Below are 25,738 nucleotides of genomic sequence, written 5' to 3' on the forward strand. Positions count from 1 at the left end.
GTGTTCAATCTCTGCTTGTTCTCTAAATGTCAAACTGCAAGACAAGTTTATTTAAATACTTCCTTAGTGTTACTTGTTGACATAGCAGTTGTCTGAGTTTCCATCAGGGTATCATTTGATCACTGTTAGGAAAGGTGTAAATTAGACAACAAAAAGAAAAAGAAGTTGAGAACCTTAGAACTGGAACAGTTTTGATGGCCTATAAATACTTGTCATCATTGGTTTCACACTCTTGGGACTTGGCTGAAACATGCTTTCCAGATTGAGCTAGAGACTGGGTTGAATTAAATTTATGTAAGCTTTGTTGACTGCATTGCAACGTTGTGAAGGTCTAAAAACTATTGTAGCTAAGATTGGTCAGATTTTCCCTACCGTGGTTTTTTAGATTACCCTGCATATACGTACATGTATGTGCATACACACATCTGTCTATGTGGATAGATCATGTATGTATATATGTGCCTATATAAATGCTCTTATACTGTAACCTGTATTGACACAATAACCTGAATCTTGCTGCCTTTTTTTGTATTTCTGATAGCTCCACCAGTGCAGGTGAAGCACTGCTGCATTTATGCAAAATCCCACCAATCCCACAGATGTTCTTGTGGCTGGCTTTAAGTGCCCCATGGATTTTTCAAACAACCCTTGTCTCCCCACCACTGCCAAAGTATTTAGTCCTGCCTGCTAAACCAGATCTCTTCTAGGAATGTGGTAATGCCTGTGTGGAAAAAGTGTTAATCTGGGATCTCTTTTGCCTTTTTTTTTGTTGTTGTTGTTTTCATATATATATAAAATGTCCTGGTTTTAAAAGAAAATCATACTTGGATGTTTCAAAGGATTATTTGAATGCCCTTAATTTCTGTGGTAGTAATAGTTAGAGGTAATAATCAGTTTCCTCCCTTTTGTTTATGGGGGAGAGTAAGAGTATACTTGCACGAAATATTTGGAGCACCTGTTGACCCGTCTGTGACTTTACTGGAGAAAGGGACACCATTTTAGTCTTGCAACTGCTTTGATCTAGGGAAGGAATAGCATTGCTTGGTTGTAGAAAATAACGTTTAGGTGTGTAAAACAATGTTGTATTCTGTCTCTTCCCGTTCTGTCACAAAACCTGCTTTTTTCTTGGAAATGTCAGTGCACTTTTCATGCGGAAGGAGAAGGGGGGGGATCTCAAGGAACAAAAGTGCACAAAATGAGGGTAGAGAAGAAAAAGAAATGACACCCTAAAGGGTGATAGTCACATCCGAAATTAGAGATGAGTAACAGTATTTGAAAGAAAAATACTCTAATTTTGGCTTAGCTGGACTACTAGCCCACAATATAACAGGGGCATATTGTTAGCAATATAGTCTTTAAAACAACGGTAATTTTTATTTCATCAAGCAAAACTTATCTCCTATCTAATTACAATGTATCAAGCTTTGTAGAAACTGCAAATATTGCTCTGGAGATTTAAAATTGTATGAATTTCATATTAACTGTTCCTTTTCTATGTGTTCTTCATTACAGACCAGTCTTTCCATATGGGGATGGGGAAGTCTTGGCCTTGTGCTATTTCTAGTAACTTTTGGACCCTTCGCTATATTTTACTTTGCATTTTATATCCTCTGCTTTGTGGGTGGGTAAGTATACTACTTAGTGTTTTGTGTAATCATCTATGAAAGTAAAATTTGAATGTGAATTTTAGCAAATAGCTTGCTCTGAAGATCTGTAGTGGCTTTATGTAATTAATATTTCCACATTTGAGCAGCTTTTTATGAAAAATCTTTTTTTCCTTGAAATCTCAGTTTGGCTATTTATAATGAGTGTTAGAGGACAAATGCTGATGTAAAACCAATGTTTATTTCAGTTCCTACTTTCTATTACTGTGTCAGTTCTTTTCCCAGGCTCTTACTAAGTAATTATGCCTCCTTTTCTATCACAATCTCATTTCCTAAGACACTTGATTCATGAGGGAAGCTAGTGGATGCTTTCTTGGGTATTTGGAAATGATGCTACACTTTGAACAAGTAGATCAGGTCAGCAGCTGTAGACATTTTGTACTTTATGTAGACAGAAAAGAAGCAAACAGGTGAAGTTTTTATAGTCTTTAGCACCATTATTACATTGTATATTATAGTGTCTGCCTTGTAACCATTAAAACTTTCATTTTCGATGCCAGGTCAAAATGTCTTAATGGGCTGTTCCTCCTTCTTCTCTCTCGTAAAACTAATCTGCAGAATAACAACATTTCTAGGCTCTCCAAGACCTGCCTGAATTCTAGTGGGGTGTGTGGGCTACCTTTAAGTATTTTTTCCCTTTGTTTGGAACACTCTTTTAACCTTCTTATTCAATACAGTATGGAATGTATGTATATTCCTGTATGTCTCATCAAAAATGTAATAGAGTTTTGTAGCTAGGATTAGAGATGCTATGCATGGGTTTCAAGTGGATTAAGTTTGGCATTCCATCTCTGAGAAGTCAGAATAGTCAGTCTTCTAGAATGAGGATTTAGTTAATGTAAAACTAACTCCAAGTAAATGCTTTTGTCTTGTTAAGTCTTGATGCATGTATGTTTGTCATATTTTACTGGCTGTTTGTCCAGAGGAAAAGGCAAAGAGTCTGTCCAAAGGGCAAGATTTCCTCTGTTTACTGTTTTGTACTACCACTTCCTTAGTATTTGCAGTACAAAAAATAAGAGCTTCTTCTTCGTTCTTGCTCAATTTCAGTAGTTTGGCTTTTCAAAGCTAACAGTCAAAGCAGTGTCTCATGGAGTGTGTTTGAAACCAGCTACAATTTGCCACCATGAGAATGCCTGTGGTGCCTGTGCTCACTCATTCTCAAGTAAGCTCTGTGGTTCTTCTGCTGCTTTGGTTAATTTTTGTAGCTAGTCAGTAAACATTGATCTTATTAAGGAGAAATTCATCTAGTGGTAGTGTATCTGTTAAAGCAGAATTTGTATCCATCTCCCTATTATGTGTTTACTTGACATAGATGTCAAGTCTCAGCCCTTCCAGTAGAATGTCATCACTTCATTACTTTAACATTTTTGGCTCAGGCTGTGAGCTGGCCATTTTTTACACTTAATCTTTTTCAGAGTGACACACGTTAACGTTCAGCACACAGAACCGTGAGTGCCAACTAGGTCAAACAGATTTATATCTAAATTATTCTTGCCTGCTTTTTCCTTTTTTTGAATTAATTCCCTAGAAGTTTAGCCAAATGGTTCATCATATTTCTCTTAAAAACAAACAAATTAATGTTACAACGTAACTTTTCCACTTACAATTTGCAATTTTATGTCCTAACATCATGTACATAAATTTGGAAAATAAAAATGTAGTTTTGTTCCTGATTATTGTAGTGTCCATAATATATATCATATCCTTTTCTGGAGCAAAATAACAATTTTGGACAGGGATTTTTATGCTAGAATTTTATGGTTGAATTTTACATTACTTCTAGGTTTCCATACTTTGCTCAAAAAAACCAGAAGTGGCCCGTATCAGAGGTTTCTGACTTTCACTAGCTGGAAGTCCAGCTGTTGTCCCATTTTGCAGTTTAAGCAAAAGAAAATGCTGAATCGTAGCTGGTTGCATTCTTTGTCTTGACCTAAGCATTTAAATTATACGCCAGTAGGCTATGCAGGAAAACAATGGTGATGCCATATCTGTATCAATATAATCAGTCTGTTTATACTGTTTAACTTCTATTATGTGCTAGTTATTTCTTTTTGATTTAATCTCAACTGTGTGTTTGCACAGATCACTTTTAGTAAATGTAGTATTGGTTTTTTGTGTACGTGGAGGAGTACTGAAACCATTTGTATATATGAATAGAAGTTCTAAATCAAAATTTCTCCTTGTTTCATTTTGTTTCTAGGCTGATTTATGATAACCTTTTTCGATTCAGGATCTGGTAGCTCATCACATAGGAAACTGAGCTCTTTCCACCAAAAACAGGAGGCAAAATATAGTTATTGTTTTGTGAAGAATATTACAGGGTGTTATTCTCCATGAAACACTTTTTGCCTCTTTTTCAAGTGTTGGTGCAGATCCTTCAACCTGAATGCTGGGCCTGTTGGTTTCCATCTGCCTTTTCTTTCTACTAAGCATTAATTACCTTATTTTCTTTCTTTCTCTCTTTCAGTCCTAAGGAAGTAAAATAAAAATTATGTGAATTGTGGCTCTCCCACCAGGCTTGGGCTTCTGATGTTGCAAAAATTGAAATTTCTTGGATCATCAATTGCTTTGTCATTTGAGGGAATTTGCTCTGTCATCAAAACCCATAATAATTGATACTCAATCACATCCATATATATGTGATTGGCTGCCTATGTTGATGATTCTAACTGCTGACCAAATCAGGAATGGTTCTGAAGCTGCTATTTGACTTTCACAAAGCGTTCAACTGAGACTGTTACTTTTCAGACTTGAGGGGAAAATGATAAATCTGTCATCTTCACTTTTCTGTCTTTTACCTTTGTTCTGTTGTTACTCTGTCCTTGAGAAAAGCTGACCTTCCAGTAATCTTTGGAAGAAATTTTAAGAAGTGAAGTAAAATACAATCTTTTCCTTTTTCTGATCAATTCATTTAGAGAAAAATAAAATCATATCTCATTCACCATATTGAGAATCCTCTTGATGAATTAGTTAAGCATTTACACTACAAGATTCTGTTTAGCTAATGGATGCCCTGAATCATGAGATTATGTATCCTTCTCTAAGGCACACAAGGTTTTAAATTAGAGAATTTCTGTGTAGAAGCAGAAGCTCCTAATATTTCTAGCTTAAAAGTGAAAATACTTAAAGGCATCTAAGAAGATGAGCATATTTTTAAACTATATTGGTAGTATTAGTGTTTTTGAACGAGTCATTAACTTTAAGAGTATCAAAACATTTGAGAAAAAACAGAGATATAATCTATAGTAGTTATTTCCAAGGCTTCAGTCCTTCTGAATGAAAGAAGAGATGCAACTTGCTGATAAATGTTTGAAGTTAAAACTGATTTTAGGCCAAATTTGAGTATACTACTTTCTTTAAAAGACAACTGAGGTTTCTAATAGAAAAGTCATAGATAATCAAAAGAAAATCCAAACTTTTTTATAATTAAAAACAAAACAACCAAATATTAGTGAAACTAATACTGAAATTTTTCTAAGCAAGTTCTTGTCCTTGAACTGAATTATGATGCTACTAGCACCATTGATGTTATGATTTAAATGTTATCTGGAGCAGAAGAACAATTAGGCCTGCTTTTATTTTTTGCTGTCACTTGGCAGGTAAAGACGGCTATAAGGAAATTAGAGTATCAAGTGAACTTTTCTTATGCATTGCCTAGTTACTGGTAATAATTTTCAGTAGCTTTTTTTTTTTTTTCTCTTTCCTGGAGTTGTTGAGGTATAAATGACCACCTCCCTACTTCTGAATTACTGAGCCTCTGGGGGACTTAACAAGAACGGTTCCCATTTTGGAAATTAAAAACTTCAAATGTCATATTTTAGCTTGGATAGGAATTTTTCTCTAGTCTTGTGAGTATCATATATCAACAGCAATCTATGTTAAAAGAATGTATTATTTCACCACATTTCAAGCCTAAATAGCTTTGTGAGATCCTGTGGTCACAAATACTGGTCAGCTTGCCTCTAAATTGAATGCTTTGAAATTTCTCTAAAAGGCTATGCATGTTTAGCCATCCCAAGGCTAGTCTGAGCAGTAGTGACTTTTTTTTTAATACACTTGATGTTTCAAAAGCTACGTACTTTGCTTATGCTATAATTGGCACAAAGGTTAGGTTTCCATCTCTTTCTTAGTAAAACTAGCTTTATGTTTATGTATTTTTGTGCCCTAGTGCTGTAAACTGTAAACAAATTATTGCTGTTGTAGCAAGTTTGAGTGCAATCTTTAACCATACGCAATCAGCGGTTAGTTATGCTTACTACATCAGTTTATTTTTGGACTGTGCTTTTGTGGCTTATGCTACAGTGGAGTGGCCTAAACATATCACTAAAAAGTTTATTTTTTTCATAGTGTTGAAGTAAAAGAATCTTTGTATAAATACAAAGAGAGCAACTTCTGTATGTACCCCTCTCTCCATGTACCCCTCTTTCATATTTGTGAGCATAGACAGTGTGTTATCACATGTTCTTCTCATGCAGCAGTCTCTGTAGTGTAAACTGTGCTTTACAGAGCTGCTATGTGATAAGAATATATGAAGACATGTAATACAAGACTGGGAAACTTCATACTCAGTATTGTGTCAGTTATTTTAAGCAGCACACTACACTGTGAAAGAGTAGGAGAGTAAGCAAACTGTCATATATTGTCATTCTGTAACTTGCTGTGAAATATTTTCTAGAGGTGGGGAAAGATGGCTGTTGTTGTAGCTGGTCTTTCTTTTTCCATTTTAGGGGTTTTGTGGTTACTCTTTTATTTGGAAAAAGCAACTCAGAAAAATACCTTGAACAGTGCGAACATTCATTTCTCCCTTGTACATCAGTTGGGATCCCTAAGGTAAGGAAGGTTTTCTGGTCTAACTTCTAGATCAGAGTTTATAACTTGGGAAATTAGAATGACACTAATAATCAGTTTTAATCTAAAAATTGTGCCTTTTTCCACTTTTCAGTTTTCCTTTTCTGAATTCTTAACAGATCATTTTGGTTAATGGACCTAAATTCACATTCCTCATTGGATAAATCTGCATCTGTTTAGTACAGAAAAAATTGTTGTAGCCAAGAGGTAGAATTTCTAGGAATTCCTGGTTTATGAACCAATACATCTTGGTAGCTCAGAAGTTTAGATATATCTTGGCCTAATCCATTTGCATGCATCCGAATAGAGAAAACAGTTTAACCCCAAGATTACTAGTTATGTTAGATTTAATCTTATAGCTGTTTTCACTCTAACATCCTGCTCTTTCTTAACCATCAGGTAACTACACTTCATCTTGTGTATGAAAGGGCATAAATGTTCAACGTTATCAGTAGTAACACAGAAATTTATCTTGTGATTGAGCATTATGTTTTCTAATCACTGAACTTTTTTGTGACTGGTTGGTAAGTGGCCTTTTCACTTAAATTGTTGAAATAAATCTACAACTTAATTATGTTCTAAACTGTAATATAAGGTCAATGGTCCAAATGAAAAACAGTTAAGACTGAAAAAGGGAAAGTCAGCAATCAACTAATGATTCTGTTCCACTAATGAAACCTCATCTTACAGGACTGGTGTTCTTGGTGTGGTATAGAATTTAGTGCTTATATGGATTGTGGAGTATTACTTATGTCATTGTGTTTTGAGAGAAGATTTAAAGAAGTTTTGCTGTCTTTTAAATTTCCAATACATAGATGAAAACTTTTTTAATATTAATGTTACTTTTTTTCATCTCAGTACATATGTGTGCTCTGGTTACTTTATAAAAGAATAAAATCTTTTGGAGGTTTTTGTGTAATCTTTGCAATTGCAGTAGTTTCACTTCTGATTTGAGTATGGATTATTGACACATCACTTTTCTCAACTGACCTGCCTTGACTAATCTCTGGATTTAAGTTTTGTAGTACCAAAGGTATTTATTTTTAGCTGACTTACAAAATGCTTTTTGGAGCTGTTCACCAACTAGAATCTGTTTGTCTTCTACAATAGTGTTTTGCATTTCTTTTTTGCCATTGTATTAAAATTGCGTTAGATAGTGTAGCTGAGTTTTTCAGTAACAGTGCAAGAAGAGATGAGTCCTAACCAAAACCAAATTTGTAGTTTGCTTGTGATTCTTATTTGCTATTTCTGCATTAAATTTCTGCTGACTTATCTATATGGAAAGTAATATTTTTAGCTTGAAATTGTTTTCATGTTTAAAACCATTGTGACCCTAAGTGGTCTTGAACTAGGAATATTTTTTCTAGTGGCTAGTCTATATAGGTTGTACTTCTTCCATGAACCAAATAGAAACGGAATTCACCTTAATATAAAATTTTTTTGTGTTACTCTGAGAAGTAATCTGAAATAAATAAGCAGCTCTTTTCAAGAAAGACAATCAGAACTTTATTGATTGCTTTGAGGTTTTTTTGTTATTTAGAGATTTTTTTTAGACTAAGATAAATGTTCAAGTGCTTGATTTTACAGAAATCATTTATAATACAGAGCACCAAAATTGTGGATGGAAATAACATGTAGAATGTACTGTAAGTTACAACACAGGATTTGGTGCTAGTAGGTTTCCCTGATTGCTGCTTATTATACTTATTAGTGAATATATAACAAAAGCTTCACATTAAGGAGAAATACTTAATGTACACTTGATGGAAGACCGTATATCTTTCTGCTATTTTTTTTTGTTTGCATACGCACAGGGAGGCTTAAAAATTAGGATTGGACTTGCTTTTCTTTTTGCAAGCCTGACATAACTTTTGTGTCAGCAACATACTTGATACTTCCCCTCAGTTCAGGAAGGATATTGAGGTGCCGGAGCAGGTCCAGAGAAGAGCAACAAGGCTGGTGAAGGGACTCGAGCACAAGTCCTATGAGGAGAGGCTGAGGGAGTTGGGGTTGTTTAGCCTGGAGAAGAGGAGGCTCAGGGGAGACCTCATAGCTCTCTACAACTCCCTGAAAGGAGGTTGTAGCCAGGTGGGGGTTGGTCTCTTCTCCCAGGCAACTATCAGTAAGACAAGAGGCCATGGTCTTAAGCTCTGCCAGGGGAGGTTTAGGTTGGATATTAGGAAGAAATTCTTTATAGAGAAGGTAATCAGACATTGGAATGGGCTGCCCTGGGAAGTGGTGGATTCTCCGTCTCTGGAGGTTTTTAAGATGAGACTGGATGTGGCCCTTAGTGCCGTGGTCTAGTAATTGTGGTGGTAGTGGATCAAGGGTTGGACTTGATCTCGGAGGTCCCTTCCAACCTGACTGATTCTATTATTGTATGATGCAATAATGTACTGGCTCTGCAAGATAAGTCTGAAGGCTTATATTAAAACCATGTNCCTGAAAGGAGGTTGTAGCCAGGTGGGGTTGGTCTCCCAGGCAACTATCAGTAAGACAAGAGGGCATGGTCTTAAGCTCTGCCAGGGGAGGTTTAGGTTGGATATTAGGAAGAAATTCTTTATAGAGAAGGTAATCAGGCATTGGAATGGGCTGCCCTGGGAAGTGGTGGATTCTCCGTCTCTGGAGGTTTTTAGGATGAGACTGGATGTGGCCCTTAGTGCCATGGTCTAGTAATTGCGGTGGTAGTGGATCAAGGGTTGGACTTGATCTCAGAGGTCCCTTCCAACCTGACTGATTCTATTATTGTATGATGCAATAATGTACTGGCTCTGCAAGATAAGTCTGAAGGCTTATATTAAAACCATGTTGAACGAAGGACAAGTTTAGAGCATTCTAAACTGTTAACTTGAATGCTCTTTTCAGTTAGAATTATAGATTCACTCCAAGTTTAACAGAAGTGCAGGATGTTTGGTCATTATCATAATTGATGTCTCTGTGCTTTGCCCAAAAGACAAGGAGTTTCTGTAGACTGAGTATAAGATTGCCAAATTACTGTTAGATAACAATGACAACAACTTAAAAGTGCGAGTTACATATTTGATCCCTGACTAGTTTCTGAATCTCTTTAAATCAGTGGGTCATATGCTATGATTTAGATTTGATGCAGATGAGTAAATGAGTGCCTTGTCTGCTCATGAAATCCTATGACCGTGATTTGGGAAACAGTGGCACAGTACAAATTAAGCATATTTTGTATTTAACAATTACCTAACATAGCTTCAAAAAGGACTTAAAAAATATCTTTTAGTGTAGCAAAGCAAGAGTCTAAAGCTACTCATTCAGTGCAGTTAGGTGTTTGTGGAGCCTAGGTTTCTTTACTCTGTGCTACATCTTACTTCATGGAGTATATGTCTCACATTCCTTGTGTGTGCTTCCTACCTGCTTAAAATTAAGTAAGGAGGTGTCAAATTTAATGATAACAAGTGATGCTTGTTTTTCCTAAGTCATGATTTAATACTGGTAGAGTGCATCAGACTTACTGTGTGTGAAGTGACAAATAGCACAGTTGTTGTCATGTGTGTGTGGTCCTTCCTTTAAGTTTGTCTTCTATGTCCGTGTCTGGGAGGCAGACTTAAAACCAGCAATGCTTTCCAAGTGAGACTATGGTCAACTGTTGTACCTGTAATGGAATAAAAGCACATATTTGAAATTTTGGATGTCTTCAGACATACCAAAAGCAAATTAAATTATGGCGTGGGTACATAAATGTTTCACTGGAGAAAAAGAATATGAAAAAATGGTCTAACCTTGTAGTTAGCTCTGCTTTGAGTAGGAGGTTGGATAAGATGAATTCCTGAAGCTCCAGCCAAAACTTGGATCCTGTGAGCATATGAACATTTAGATTTTTACCTAATAATTTTACATATTCTCTGTGCGTTCCTCTCTCTCTTTCTTGTGGCTACTCCTTTTTTTGCTGCTCTTTTTCCTCTGTGTTTTCCAAATGTGGTTTTATGGATGCAGTGCATCAAAACTCTCTTTTAACAACTTTGTTTCACGATTTGAACTGTGTTGTGCTTAGTAAAAGTATTTCATTATTCAGGTCTGTATCATTTTGGTGGTTTTGAAACCATCAAGACAAAAATATTTCGCAAATTCATGAGTATATAGCTGGGGTATTGTTTGAATGTGAGTCAACTTTATTTATATTAAAGTAGCAGTGAATGGTTCACTTGTCTTGAAAGTTAAAAAATAGAGAGAATTTTGCAACAAAATACTTTGATGTTGTGATACATAGTTGGTTAAGTAGCAGGCTGATTTTTTTTCTGGTCTCAGGTATTTCCCTGCTGTTCACTGTTAAGTGGTTTTGATGAGCAATACTTAGGGAGAGTCACACAGAACAAAAACACTGGATGTATGGTTTATAATGTCTTCATTTATGGTTTTGGCAGTTCTTCTACGTTTCCAATAGAGTAATAAATTTCTCTCTAGAACAAAAAAAATGCTTGCTTATTTTGAACAGCAGTGTAAGTTGTTGCGTTGTTATTTCTGTGAAAATAGAGGTGTTTATTGCATATTTAATCAGAACTGTGTAGAAAGACACTGTATTAGTTCAACTTAGACAGTTGAACTAGAGAAGCGCTGATAAAGGGTGTTCTTTTTCAATATGTCAGCCTAAACTCAGCTATGTTGAGGTCTTTCTTGGAGTTAACTGCTCTGAGTTTCAAGTCCTTCTATAGAGTAATTTCTTTCCCCCCTCATCAACTACTTTCCAAACATTCATCTGTCAAGTAGCAATGGTACAAAAGAGTAGTTTTTCTTCTGGCATATAGAATAAATTGAGATGGATAAAGAAACGAGAAAAACCCAACTGAACAATTACCTCTCTGAGATTTCACAATCAAGTAGGGAACTGGAGTCTTGCACAAAAACTATCTCGTGCTGCTGTTGTGTATCCCTCTTCCCTCCTTTTCTGACTATTTATTTCCTTCTGATATAGTATTCTAGCAAACATTTGCTCTTTTTCAGTGAGCAAGAAGTAGGTTTTTAGGTTAGTTCCTCACCATTATTTACTATATAGTGAAAAATACAGATATTATTGTTGCTCAGGGAGGTGATGGATGCCCTATTCCTGGAAACATTCAAGGTCAAAGTGAGCAGGGGAATTGATTGGACTAGATGACCTTCTAACCCAAATCATTCTATGATTCTTTATTTTCTATAAATTATAGTAACAGGGAAAAGGTTATAAAAAGTCATTACTGAAGGTATAAGTATCATAAACAGTAGAACTATTTTTTAATAAGAGCTAAAATGTGCAAAGTTACATTTCCCAATCTCTTTCAAGTGCATAGAAGAAATGAAACGTGAAGCCAGACCTATTAAGATTGACAGAAGACTGACAGGTGCGAATATAATTGATGAGCCTTTGCAACAGGTAAGTTCTAACCAGGACTATTTAACCTTTTGTTTGTTTGTTTGTTTGTTTTTCAAATATTGACTATGTAATATATAAGTAGTTGAGCAACAAATAGAATTTTAAAAGTTTTATCATATTTGAGAGCAGTAAGTGAGAAAACACTGAGGATGGGTGAGGATATTGGGCAATATTTGAGTATGTTTTCTGCATATTATAGTCTGTCAATGTAGTGGTGATGATACATAGAAACGAGTATTAGTAAGAGGTTTCAGTATGTGAATATATTGTTTCACTCACAATTTTATAATGGTAAGGGAGTATGGTTCACTGTGTTAACCATTTAAGATAAGTGCTCTTGCATTATCAGGCAGAAAAACCTATTGTTTATTTTTTTAGTCCTTTTTCATTAGTTCATATTTATTTTTCTCCTTTCAATTTCAGGTAATCCAGTTTTCCCTGAGAGACTATGTGCAGTACTGGTATTATACACTAAGTGATGATGAATCATTTCTTCTGGAAATTAGGCAGGCTCTTCAGTATGCACTTGTTCAGTTTTCTGCCAGGTAAGATTATTTGTGTTTACATCAATACACTGTGGGTTTTATAGTAGTAGATAAGTGATTTAAGTTTATCTATTGCCATAGTTCAGTACATTTTACAGAAAGAATGTGTAAAATTTAAAGACTGTAATCTCAGAATGACAATCTTTTGCTGATCCCTTAAGGAAATAATGGAGATGATGATGTTTGTAGTCATGGTCTTTTGCAAAATGGCCATTTCCAAATTCAGATTAATGTCTAAAATTACTGAATAGCCTTTTTTTTTTTGCAACTTAAGCACTGAGTTTGTGAATCATCACCTCTTTGTACTGAGGTCTGTTTCATTTAAGAGTAGGACCACTCCCAAGGTAAGTCAATCTGAAAGTCTTGGATTCAACTTGTGTATCAGCTCAGATAACTTTTAAAAGTGGTATTGCTTTTCAATATGTAAGAACAATGGGTATTTTTAAATGAATAGTAGTCTGGGGAATGAAATGGTATGTCAGCTATGTAAATTATTTTTTATAATAGGGTTGATTCAGAACAAATGGATAGTTTATTAATTTCTCCATGTTTTTTCTGCTGTTTCCTGACTTTCTGCTACTTGATTAAGCAATTTGTCTGGGAAATTATTTACCTTCTTTAGTATGGCTGATTTCTCAGCCCAGGTATCACATGCCTTTAAATCCACCTACTTCTTTGTTAAGTTTTTATTTCAAGTATTCATCCCATTGGGCTGATTGTTTTCTCTTCAGAAGAGGCTGTGGGTCACCTAAATATAATTAACTTTTTAGCAATTTTAAGGTGTGCTACCCCTCTCTCTGTTGACTTGAAAATGTAGGTCTGTACTTTTCTGGCAAGAAGGGTCGAAGATGTAGATCTAGGTTTAATATGAAGAAAAATTCATTATAATATAATCTTACTGATTGTAGAATAATGGAAATCCTAGGAAACAGCATTGAAAATAGTGAAAACTATGCTAAATAAACTATATGTTACAGCAACCAAACCTAGGGTTACATGAAATGGACCTGGCTACCCAGCTTCAATGCTTTTGTGTGTTGGGCGAAGTTACTTCATTGCACAGTATCAGTCACTGAGTTTGTGTCAAAGCAGGTCAAGTTATAACAGATTTATTTTTCTTTCCTACAGCACTATAGCTCTTCAAAACCAGGCACTGCTCCTGTAGGGTTTTGTTCTGCTGTACAAAGCAAATTAATTTCACAGGGCTGCAGAAGTTCTTCTGCAGAGAAGATGATGTAGTGTATTTATAACGCCTGTAGCTGGATAGAGCTGAAACAGTTTAGATTAGCACCATCGCCACTAATTTCATATAGCCCTGTGAGCTTCTGGAGAGAATGAATACTGGGGGAATTTTCTTTTTTTCCATGAGGGCCGCACACTTGGGAGCCTGGTATAAGGCTGCCACCTAGTGGTTTTGTGCGGTTCCATCACCGTGCGGTTTGTGGAGCAGGATTATCGACTGCTCTTTGGGACAGCTCTGCTTCTTATCCCCATCTAGATTTTGCAGTAGACTTCCCTTTCTTCCAGAGTTCCTTATTCCTTTCGAGAGGGAAGAAAGAGAAGGCGAGGGAGCAAACACAAAAAAGGAAGTCTTGTAGAAGGATTATGCTATAACAAAGTAGGTGTCTGAGAGAGTTCAGGTAGTAGAATACGTAGTTCAGGGAAGGACCATCACTAACATCAAGCTTCATTAAACCTGTAATGGACAAGCGCATTTTGTGTTTGGCTAGTGAGGCACAGACATCATAAGAATATCTCTTATCTTTTTCATACTAATAAGGAAATACTTTTATGCAAATGTAACAGTGACTGTATTCTGTTGTAAACCTATGGGCATTGTTGGAGGGCATGCTAATTACCTCATATAAGCTGTGGAATCAATTGTTGATAGTATTAGATTACTTTTAGTTTCAAGTGAAATGTGTGTTTTCTCACTTGCGCATATACTGCAAATTCAGAAGAAAATTATTTTGTTTAGGTGCCTTCCAAAATGGTAGAAAGTATGGCTGAAAAAACCTGGAGAGTATTTTAATTCTAGGTTGTAAACTATTTATATCAGGATTTCTCACAGATATTTGGCAATGTCATGAATCAGAACACTATCCCAAATACTAATGCATAAATATTGATGTGGTGGTTTAAAATACTGGGTTTGTTTCCAGTGAATAGGCAATTAGAAGACTGATTTATTTCTTTGCTTTACCATGTTTACTATCAATGTTGTTCTTGGCAGGGAGGAAAAAAAGTAGAAATTTATTATTCTTTCTGTTCAGGATAAATTAATTCATTTTCTTGGATGTCAAAATAGGTCAAAAGAAACAGATTGGCAGCCTTATTTCACGACACGACTTGTTGATGACTTTGGCACTCATCTTCGAGTTTTCAGAAAAGCTCAGCAGAGGATAGCAGAGAAAGGCGATCAGATGAAAGGTAACGTAAAATATTTTTTGTTTTGAGTCTGAATAGGCCAGTATCTTACATGTGTGAAATATTTTATAACTGAAGTTTGCTTTCAAGTTTCTAATCTTTACAAAAGTATGTTTCTTTTTTTTTTTCGTTTCTATAGATCAAGCTGAGGAACTTGTAGATACATTCTTTGAGGTTGAAGTTGAAATGGAAAAAGAAGTCTGTCGTGATCTAGTCTGCACTTCTCCCAAAGATGAAGAAGGTCTCTTAATATTATCTTCTGAGTTTATATTTTCATATGGGAGACTAAATTGAAATACTAACAGTTGCGTATGCCATATGAAATATATTAAAATCTTAGCATGTGACTTTCACAGTGAGATTATCTACTATACACATATATTTAGTCTAATTTGTACATACTATTGCTATAATTACAATGAAGTCTGTACATATGTAAGTCTTCCTCCTTTCACTGGAATAATTTTAAGATAGAAACATGTTTTCTGGGAGGCAGGGTATGGTTTTGTAGATTCTTACTGCTTTTTGTTAGATATGCCTTCCTTATCACTACTCTGTAGTCTTCATTAAAAAAAAAATCAGTTAATCCTTTTAGGCAAAGTGTTGAAGGAGGGGGAAAAAAACCCTGTAAATATAAAGTAAGGAAAATATATTAGGGTTTGTTTTTTGTTTGGTTTTTTTTTTTTAATCTTGGAATTCGGCTTTTGTTGTCTTGGTTTTTAGGTAGATCTCTCTTAATTAGGTTAACATCAGTGCTGCTTATATTCCATCTGAAAGGTGCTACTGTGATGCTTGGACTGTAAGATATATATGATTGTATCTTTGAAATTAAAATTAAGGATTTGTCTATAGGATTTTATAACATAAGGTAAGATGTCAAAATATAAAATTATTGTTCTTCCTCTCTAGGATTCCTAAGGGATCTGTGTGAGGTTTTACTGTATATATTGCTACCTCCTGGAGACTTCCAGAACAAGATCATGCGATACTTTGTCAGGGTAAATACAGATTCTAAAACCCATCCCAATTCTTTGGTTTAATCTCAAAAAATTTTAGATCTAATCTGCTACTCTTATTTTCTAAAATTGATCTAATTTAGTATTAGGGTATTTTAACTGCAGTAGAGTCTTGATAAGTATTTAGTAGCAGAGAGCACTTTATGTGAAATGTCTTTGAAGGTTGTTTTAGCTCTAGCAACATTAGAAAAGCATAATAAAATGGATGTTGCTTTTCTTGAGGTATTAACATTCTGTAATGCTAACTAGAAGAGAATGCGCTAGTACCTATTAAATGTTTTCTGTAATTACAGTTTTTTATTTAGTTTCTACACAGTGATTTTTAAATTGTTGCAGATATATTAACATTATGAATAAATGTATGAAATGATTTATTGTCCTTTGTTTTTCAGGAAATCCTCTCCCGAGGAATTCTTCTTCCATTAATAAACCAGCTCAGTGATCCTGATTATATTAATCAGTATGTCATATGGATGGTAAGATTTAAAATGTTTAAAATTAGTGCTGTTTCCAAAATATTTTCATATGAAGTTTTACCTGTATTCCCTTCAATCATGGCAGATAGATGTCTGGTATAGAAGTTACCAATGGATATATTGGCAGATAGTAAACTTATGGCTGCTATATTAAATTTTATACACCCACACATACACTCACACTCTATCTATATTATCTGCACTCTTCGTTGTGATTGCTTGTCAAAAGTTGCCTGACTTAGGACAAATGTATGACCAAGTGTAAAGTTGACTCCACTGACTGTTTTACTTGGCTGTTTAGGAAATACGGCAGTAACTGTGGAAGTTTTCCCTTGATCGTGTTTTCAGTTTGTCCTTTAAAGCTTAAGAGGCCTCAAGAATGAAAAGTAGTAAGATTTATTTTTTGTTTTCTGCTAAGGAAATTTCAGGGCAATTGTTTTAGCACTATTTGTGGTAACCCTCAATAATATAACTGAATGGGAAGAAATAAAGCCTTTAACTCCCTAGTGCACTTGCAAAAAAGCCCACAAACTTTTAAAAATAGTATTATATAGTAAAGTTAACATAAAGAGAATATTCATGCTTTAATTAACATTACTGATTTTTTGCAAAGCAAGTTAAAAGTTGCTCATATAGTTTATTATCCTTTAGAGTTCATGAATCAAATTTAATTTTTCTTTCCCCAAGTTCTCTTTATTTTTATTCATGTATTTTAGTCTTATAGTGTACATTCAAATACTATGCTGAAAACACTCTTGCATTTCTAAGTTCTTATGTAAAGAATTATGGAATGAAATCAAGTGTATGTGTACAATGTTCCTATGTTCCTTCACTCCAGCCTCCTCCATTTAATGTAAAAATTTACACACTGCTATTCTACAGGAACATAGCTTTAGTAAGAAAAAAAATTGCTCATGTGGATCAGACTTTTCAATTTTTGATTCCCCTTTCCTCCTTTGCATGTTCTTTATTTGTAACTTGTCCTTGTTCTTTATTTACTAAGCACTGCCCATGACTGCATCCAGAGATAGAATTCTGAGTTTTTTATAAAGCTTTCTATTACCAGGGCCATGTCCCAAATATTAATTTTCAAAATTACTTTTTGAGATGAGGAAGTAAATGTGCTGGGGGAAAGATAAGGAAAAATAAATGCTTTCAAAAATTTAATACAAGTCTTACGAAATGAAGATTGTTGCAGAAATTAAGGTCAGAAGTAGAGATGAGTGAAATAAATCCTGGTTCCTTTTGGAACCTTTGACGTAAAATCAGATTTGAATAAAAAAATCAGTTTTTGAAAAAGAGAAGCTTAATTCCAGGTTTCTAGGCATACCAAAGTTTGATATTAATTCTCTTGCAATAAAATACAAAGCTTCAATATAAAATTAGAAGTTAATTCCAACTTTTCTCTTCACTGTGAAATTCACATTTTTGCAAAATGTTTGAAGTTCAAGTACTGCTTGTACTATTACTTCTAAAACCAGATTTCTATGGAGATTTTTCCATTAACTTTGATCAATGGTATCCGATCTTCATTCTCTCTGCTTCGTGCAACTTATGTCAATGCACTTCTGTGGTACAGACCAAGTATTACATTTCCATATCAAAGTGAGCATTTATAAGAGATGTGGATGAAGTGACTTTTTGGGCTTCAGATAATAAAGACAACTTTAGAACTTGACCCTCTGCACCTGCATGCACATGCTGTAAAGCTGCCAATCTTCCCCTGGTCTCCATGCTGCATTCACAACACAGTTTCCAGTGATCTTGGCAGCACAGCAGGCTTCCTCCACTCACACAAATTCCTTTGAGTCCCTAGAGCAGGTTCACTCTATGCCAATAGTGGTAAAATAGTATGTATTGAAATAGCTTAATAGTATTTGCAATCCCTAATTCCCTATCGGAATTAGGGATCCAGAGAAGATATTAATTCAGTTATTTTCTTTTTTTCCCCCATGCCTCTGTAGGTTATGATTATATTATAGAATGTTTTAATTCTCTTTGTAATTCTGTATCTTAAGAAGCCGTAATGTTGGGAGCCTGTACAGTTGCAGGAGACCTCGGTAAAGCTGCAGGAGACCTTTGCAGTGGTCTCACCACTTTCTGCCTACTTAGCTAAGGAGATAGGTAATAGCAGAATAAGGTTGATTGGGTTTTGGAGAAGATCTTCATTAAGGAGGTTGATGGACTTTCCATGTGTCTGTGTTTTACTTCTTGAAAAGAGAAAATGATGGTGTGAAATAGGTTTTGACTATGCATGCTTTTTCCTTCTTAGTCAACGTAAAATTTCAGTATCAAAAGGAATGTGTAGAAGCATCAAAGAGCTTTCAAAATGCCACTTTGCAGTGCTGTATCAAAGTAATTCTCTTAATGAAAAATCACATTGTGTGCTTTTAGATGTTTTGCATAACTCACAGTGTAACACTTTGTGTTTCAGATTCGTGATTCCAACTGTAACTATGAGGCCTTTATGAATATTATTAAATTAAGTGATAATATAGGAGAGTTGGAAGCAGTGAAAGATAAAGCAAGTGAAGAACTGCAATATCTTCGATCTCTAGATACAGCGGGAGATGGTTAGTGCTGCATTGTTTTGTGAAATATGAAATGCATTTACCAGCATGAGCTCTGAAAAATATTCCAAAAATTTAGAAAATAAAAGCTCTGATGCAGTGTAGTATAAAATATTTTATTTAAAAAATAAATAAATTACAGGTGAAGTGTTAAAACTTAAATTTTCATAAGTGTTTCATTGACTGGTGTGTTTGTTTGTTTTAAATATAGGCTATTTGGTTAGGTAAGTGCCTTTCTATTACATCGAAACTGCTTGACTAGTGGTTCTGAATTTCAGTAATGCTTTAGGTATCAATGGGTAGTCGGTTACCTATTAATCTGAAAAAGGGAAGAGAAAAGTATTTTTTGTTCACTTCCATCAGTAAGGTATTTAAACTGAAAAAAACCTTCTCTTCGAAGGTGATGTGTTTTGTATGTGAATTGTCACTTTTTGAATGATATTTTTAGAGTATTTCGGAACAAGTGTTTATTTACTCACTTGCATTGCTTAATCCTCTTTGTTTTTGCTTTCAGATATCAACACTATAAAAAATCAAATAAACAGTTTATTATATGTTATAAAAGTATGTGATTCAAGAATTCAGAGATTGCAGTCAGGAAAAGTAAGTGTTCTAAAATTTTTTTTAGTTCCGAAAGAGTGAAGTTGCAAATGACTGACTAGTTGTTCTGTTTGCTTGTTCTGTAATTTAAGGCTGACAGAGTTGGTATGTTTGACTTCACTTAGTTTCTTGACTCTCTTAATTGGACCTAGATGTGGCTCCAAGATAATGTAATATTGAACATATTGACTCCTAAAATGATAAAGGATTCTACAACTGGACCCAGAAGCATTACTGTAGTATCAAGAAATGTCATATTGACAGCAGAAAGTTGGACAGAGATGAATTTAAGTTGCGGTAATCTGCAGCCCATCAAATTCTTCTTGTAAATTAATTTTCTGCTGGTGTCTCTGTTGGTTAAATTGACCTGTATGGTATTACAAGAACAGTAGTGTTAACAGACAACTTCCCATGTAGCAGAATAACTGTAGCCTATGTTGAAGACAAATAGTTATGAGAACGTGACTTTATAATCTAGATCTTCACTTATTAGTGATTGTGAAAATAGCTAATCATTGAAAGGCTACTTTATTATCTGTAATTTTTTTTTTAATCACCTTTGCTTTGTGGTAAGTAGAAGTTTTAAAAGCTAATTAAAAAAATAAACCCTCTGAACATAATGAACTGTGTCTTACAGGAAATAGATACTGTGAAACTGGCAGCAAACTTTGGAAAACTTTGCACAGTCCCTCTGGACCATATTCTGGTAGACAATGTTGCACTACAATTTTTTATGGGTAAGTGTTAATTTATTTGTTCTGTTTTATTTGTGAAGAGTATGCTAACTCACAGGACTGTATGGAATTGCTAAATGTCATTAATAAGAATATCCACGTTTGTGGTGATAATCCTTTTAATGCAGTAGATGGAAATACATTACAACAGAGAGGAAACAGTCCAGGAAGTTTGAGAAGTGTGTGGAAGATAACTCCTTGACACAGTTGGTGAGGCAGCCAACCTAGAAAGGTGCCAGTTGGAACCTGTTGTTTGCGAAGAGGACTTGTGGGTGATGTTATAGTTGGAGACTGTCTTGGGCAAAATGATCATGAAATGAACACCCTCAGTCAGTTTGAAGATGACGCCGAGTTAGCTGGGAGTGTTGATCTGCTGGAGGGTAGGAAGTCTCTGCAGAGGGATCAGGACAGGCTGGATCAATGGGCCAAGGCCAATTGTATGAGGTTCAACAAGACTAAGGGCTAAGTCCTGCACTTGGGTCACAGCAACCCCACATAGTGCTACGGGCTGGGGGAAAAATGGCTGGAAAGCTGCCCAGTGGAAAAGAACCTGGGGATGCTGGTCAATAGCTGCTGAACATGAGCCAGCAGTGTGCTCAGGTGGCCAAGAAGGCCAATGGCATCCTGGCCTGTATCAGCAATAGCGTGGCCAACAGGACCAGGGCAGTGACCTGTGCTTGGCACTGGTGAGGCTGCACCTCAAATCGTGTGTTCAGTTTTGGAGCTGTCACTACAACAAAGACATTGAGGTGCTGTAGCGTGTTCAGAGAAGGGCAACAGAGCTGGTGAGGGATCTAGAGCACGAGTCTTATGAGGAGCAGCTGAGGGAGCTGGAATTGTTTAGCTTCGAAAAAAAGGAGACTCGGGGGAGACCTTATCACTCTGTTCAACTTCCTGAAAGGAGAGTGTAGTGAGGTAGGGGTTGGTCTCTTCTTCCAAGGAACAAGTGACAGGACAAGAGGAAATGGCCTCCATTTGTGCCAGGGGAGGTTTAGATTGGATATTAGAAAGCATTTCTTCACCAGAAGGGCTGTCAAGCACTGGAACAGGCTGCCCATGGAAGTGGTAGAGTCACCATCTCTGGAGGTATTTAAAAAACATGTAGATCTTCACTTATTAGTGATTGTGAAAACAATCACTTTCGCAATCTTAGTGGCATGGCTTAGGGTCACAGTTTAGGGGTGGACTTGATGATGGTAGGTTGATGGTCTTGAACATCTTTTCCAGCCTATTCTATGAACCTGATTTGTTAGAATTCCAGTTTGAACTTCCTGTTTGTATCATGCTGCACAAGCCTGTTATACACACAGTAATGATGGATTCACTTTTTACATGTGTATTTCAGGATTCAGTGCTTAGTTCCTAGACTTTGCTCTCAGTTTTGTTTACTGATTATCGCCAATCTGTATATAGTACTTTTTTTATTGACTCCGTATGACAAGTATTCCAGATATATAACCAGATCCTGGAGTTCCATGTGTAGTTAATGTCATAGAGAATTGTTATTCTGAGATACACAACAGTAACTACAGTTGTGTGGTGTCTCTTTTCTGTAGATTACATGCAGCAGACTGGTGGCCAAGCACATCTGTTTTTCTGGATGACAGTGGAAGGATACAGGGTTACAGCACAGCAACAGCTGGAGGTACTTCAAAGCCGGCAGAAAGATGGAAAACATCAGACTAATCAGACCAAGGGTCTATTAAGGGCAGCTGCATTTGGAGTTTATGAGCAATATTTATCAGAAAAGGTAGGAATAACTTATTTTTGCCTTGTTTGGCATTTATTCTTTGTACAGATACTTCTTTGATAGTTACAGCTAAGTTAATATGAAATGGTTGTGATGTAGTTGTTTATGAATTACATGTGAGCTATTGTGTATCTTCTCTCTCTCTCCTTATGTCAAGCAGTAAGAAAATGCTGTCCTCTTTTTTCTTTTCTCCTTCTCCATTTAAAAGGCTCATACTGCCACTGACTATCCTGTCAAATGCTCTGAATGTGTTCCTCAGAAGCTGACTTTCTAGAATAGACAAACTAGAGACAATGTGAAGACAGAGTAAAAAATACTGTCTCTTTTCATATGCTGCCCTTTCCCTTCCTTTAACTTTGCCCTCCAACCTTGCCTGTCCCCTTGGAGCCCAGTATTTGTCTAAACTTGGATTAAGATTGGGTTTTCAAATGAAATAACTTCCTGTGCCTCTCTACAATTGTCTGTGTAAATTGCTCAAATATCACCATTGGATATCTTCCAATAGGCAGTAATGTATTCTTCTGTGAAAGGAACCACTAGTGTTAACAAAGCGTCTTTGTTCTAAATTTGTGTGTGCATAAAAATCACTTCTCGCTCAAAAGCTTCCTCAAGAAATTATCTCTCAAATATCTAGTAGCATTCTCTTTCCACGTAATTTCTTTTACTTTATTTTTTCACTTCAGTAGTCTATCATCATGGTGGTCTGTGCAGAACTTGCTCTTGAGTTGTCTGCTCACAAGTTTGAAGTCAGAAGCCACCTAACACTAGATCTGTTCCAAGCTGATAAACTCAGCCTCTCAGCTATGCTATCAAGTAAGCTGTGCTGAGTCTGGTTCAGTGCTGGCTCTCTGTCTCTGTTACAGAAAATGGGGAAAGTGTGTGAATTTGGGCCCATCTAAAAGAATTCTTGATGGGCAGTGGTTTGAAATCTCATACCAAGCAATGTCTGGGAATCTCATAGATGATGCTTGCTACTAGCCTGCTCGGAGCTGTGATAGAGTCTGCATAAAAAGTTACTATGTTTACAGTAACCTCTCCGGAATTTGGCAGAGTTGAAAAACTGTTAGCCTTTCCTCAGACTTTTCAGGGCTTCGTCCATTTACTTTCTTACTGGCTTGTTCTTGATTTCTGAATCTAGATCTTTCTATTCATAAATAAATAAAATCTGTTTTTAAGTCTTAGTAAATCCGGTTTAGATACTGCTTCAAAATAGTATGCATAAATTGTTTTTGAGGCAATTCTTAGTGTTTAATCTTGAGACTTCTAAGTTTAGATACACACTCTGAAGTTAATTTGGGGGGAGAATGGGATCTGACTCCTGTTGTATGTTCTACAGAATTAATAGAGATATTCATCAAGAAGAAATTTCATTACCTTTAAAGAATTGCAGCATTGGATTGGGGTTTTTTTGGTGAAAATAGAGCTTTCTTATTTTTATGCTGCAAAAGTTGATTTAGATCTCTATGACAGGCATCTCCGAGAGTTAATATTGATGACAACTTAGTAGCAAAACTTGCAGAAACACTGAACCATGAGGATCCAACACCTGAAATCTTTGATGACATTCAGAGAAAGGTATACTCTATTCATCCTGTATTTCGTAAGAACTGTTAATGGTATAGAGTATTAGACATCTTTACAGATACTGAAAAAGAAGGAACTCAAATATCTAAAACCTGTGCTACCACTTTTCTATTCTGTAAAAACTGTGCTCTAAACTGTCAACTTGTACTTAGCCCATGGTTTTCAAAGCAATAGACAGAAAGAGTAGGTATCCTGTATGAAATTAATTATGAAGCACAATTTAGAATTATGGTATTTTTATTTGTGTTTATGCACCAATTTAAGAAACATGCAACATGTAGAATAACTAAGAGGTACAGTTTTAGTTCAGTTTAGCTCTTGTTTTCAGAGGTTGATGTGGTGGTCCCGTGTTAAATTCTATATCTCTTTCCAGAAGTTAATTTGACTGGTCTGTTTCTGCAAACCTGCCCAGTGTAGGAGTCAGAAGCAGCAAATGCTGAAGAAAAAACAGTATTTTTACAACTTGCATACATAGACTTTATCACTCAAGTCTAATAGAAGTATTTAAAAAGGAGAAGTGAGTGCTTAATATTCTCACAGTAACTTCCATACCCAGTCTGAGAGGTTTTTACTTTAGGTCATTGATTTAGTGTTCTCATTCTTACTAAAATTAGTGATTTGAGCTGTAGAACTTAGAATCACACTGTTGTACTTGAGGCCCACGTGTAAGACTAATGGAAGCACCTTGTGAAATCTGTATCGTTCAAAGTAGGCTACAAGGACAATTTATGCTGAAGAGCATAAATTTCTTGTGTTACAAAAGAAATGAACTTCCTCAGACCTGCATGAATTGGTTGGTTTTTTGTTTTTTTTCATTCTTGCCAGGTGATAGCACTTGAACAGTGTTCCATGAAAAAAAAATCATAATTCAAATATTCTAGACTTGACATGAGTATCCAAACATTATGAAATAATTTCTGCTATGTATAGGTACATGTGTATGTGTATATGTATATATAGCCTATACATAGGCTATGTAGTTACATATTTTGAAGTGGTGTTATTAAATCTTTTTGAGCAGGGTAGTACCGTATTGACTAAAACTGGCAGTTGTCAGGAAGGTAGCATATGGTGTTTTCCTGCCCATCCGTTCCCTCTTCTCCCCTCTTGCCCTGAGTGTTTACAGGTCTACCTTTATAGTTTATCAACAAAGAAGGACTCAGAGATAACCTGGTATGAAATGGATAAAGACCAAATATGTTTATGATGCAATTAGAAGAGTTAAGAGGAGAGGATGGAAGCATTTACAGCTATTGTGCTACTTCCCTTCCTATGTGCATGTCTCACTAGTGAGATATTGTCTGAGACTCTTATACTTCTGGCACAATTAGCTCTCATAACTTTTCCATTAAGAGTAAGTCAGAGACACATATGCACAGATACATGTTGTTCAAGTAGAATTTATGAAAAGTAGTCCAATCAATTAAAAAATGTTAAAAGTGTTTCTGAAGGTGGCATTTTTGTTTCAATAAGGTGTACGAGTTGATGCTGCGAGATGAGAGGTTCTACCCCTCGTTCAAACAGAATGTGTTGTATGTGCGTATGTTAGCTGAGCTGGATATGCTGAAGGATCCTAGTTTCAGAGGATCAGATGATGGTGAAGGAGGTGAGCTCTATATCTGTCGGGGCTATTTCCTGGGACTGTTCTTTTCTCTGCTTTAAAATGAAAACAAGAAAATTACCCACACTGTTTTTAAGAAATTAAATTGTTCCTGTGGTGTCTCTGATATTTAAATTAATGCTTCTTCCTTGTGCTTTTTTGCATAAATTGTTTTGGGACTCAAATAGAGTTTTCTCTGTAGTAAGTTTACTAATCTCATGTGAAGTTTTGTCAGGTCTTGGTAACTAGTATGTTGCTAAACTAAATATGCAACTCTTCCATTCTATTTTTTTATTACAAAATATTTCAGACTTTTCAATATGTTGGGTTGTTTTAATATATAACTCTGGATATAGAAATTGAAAGTATGTAGGAGATGTGGCTTTTTAAAGAAAGGAAAATCATTGTTCTTGTAACTGAAGTACAAATACAATGGAAATTGTTTTAACTATGAAACTCGCTCCTTAATGAAGCAATGTCATTTGGAGATACAAACTTAAATAAATGTTACCTGGAGTATTTATTTAGTATCTATACCTTTATACTC

The 25,738-nt window shown here is 35.6% G+C and overlaps 1 protein-coding gene across 1 annotated transcript in view; it reads left to right on the forward strand.

Moving 5' to 3' along the window:
- Positions 1–1,512: 1,512 nt before the first annotated feature.
- Positions 1,513–25,738, forward strand: part of SNX13 (sorting nexin 13) — a gene marked incomplete at its 5' end in the record, with an annotated part of 46,473 nt that continues 22,247 nt past the window's right edge. The window contains 14 exons of the mRNA XM_017836261.1: positions 1,513–1,625; positions 6,392–6,494; positions 11,800–11,889; positions 12,313–12,434; positions 14,743–14,864; positions 15,001–15,102; positions 15,771–15,859; positions 16,270–16,353; positions 18,788–18,926; positions 19,438–19,526; positions 20,161–20,260; positions 21,814–22,007; positions 23,478–23,582; positions 25,065–25,197. Of these exons, the coding sequence (XP_017691750.1) occupies positions 1,513–1,625; positions 6,392–6,494; positions 11,800–11,889; positions 12,313–12,434; positions 14,743–14,864; positions 15,001–15,102; positions 15,771–15,859; positions 16,270–16,353; positions 18,788–18,926; positions 19,438–19,526; positions 20,161–20,260; positions 21,814–22,007; positions 23,478–23,582; positions 25,065–25,197 (1,585 nt within the window). The remainder of the gene's footprint in view (positions 1,626–6,391; positions 6,495–11,799; positions 11,890–12,312; positions 12,435–14,742; positions 14,865–15,000; positions 15,103–15,770; positions 15,860–16,269; positions 16,354–18,787; positions 18,927–19,437; positions 19,527–20,160; positions 20,261–21,813; positions 22,008–23,477; positions 23,583–25,064; positions 25,198–25,738) is intronic.

This window comes from Lepidothrix coronata, unplaced genomic scaffold, assembly GCF_001604755.1.
Source record: "Lepidothrix coronata isolate B3197 unplaced genomic scaffold, Lepidothrix_coronata-1.0 Scaffold273, whole genome shotgun sequence".
NCBI lineage: Eukaryota > Metazoa > Chordata > Aves > Passeriformes > Pipridae > Lepidothrix > Lepidothrix coronata.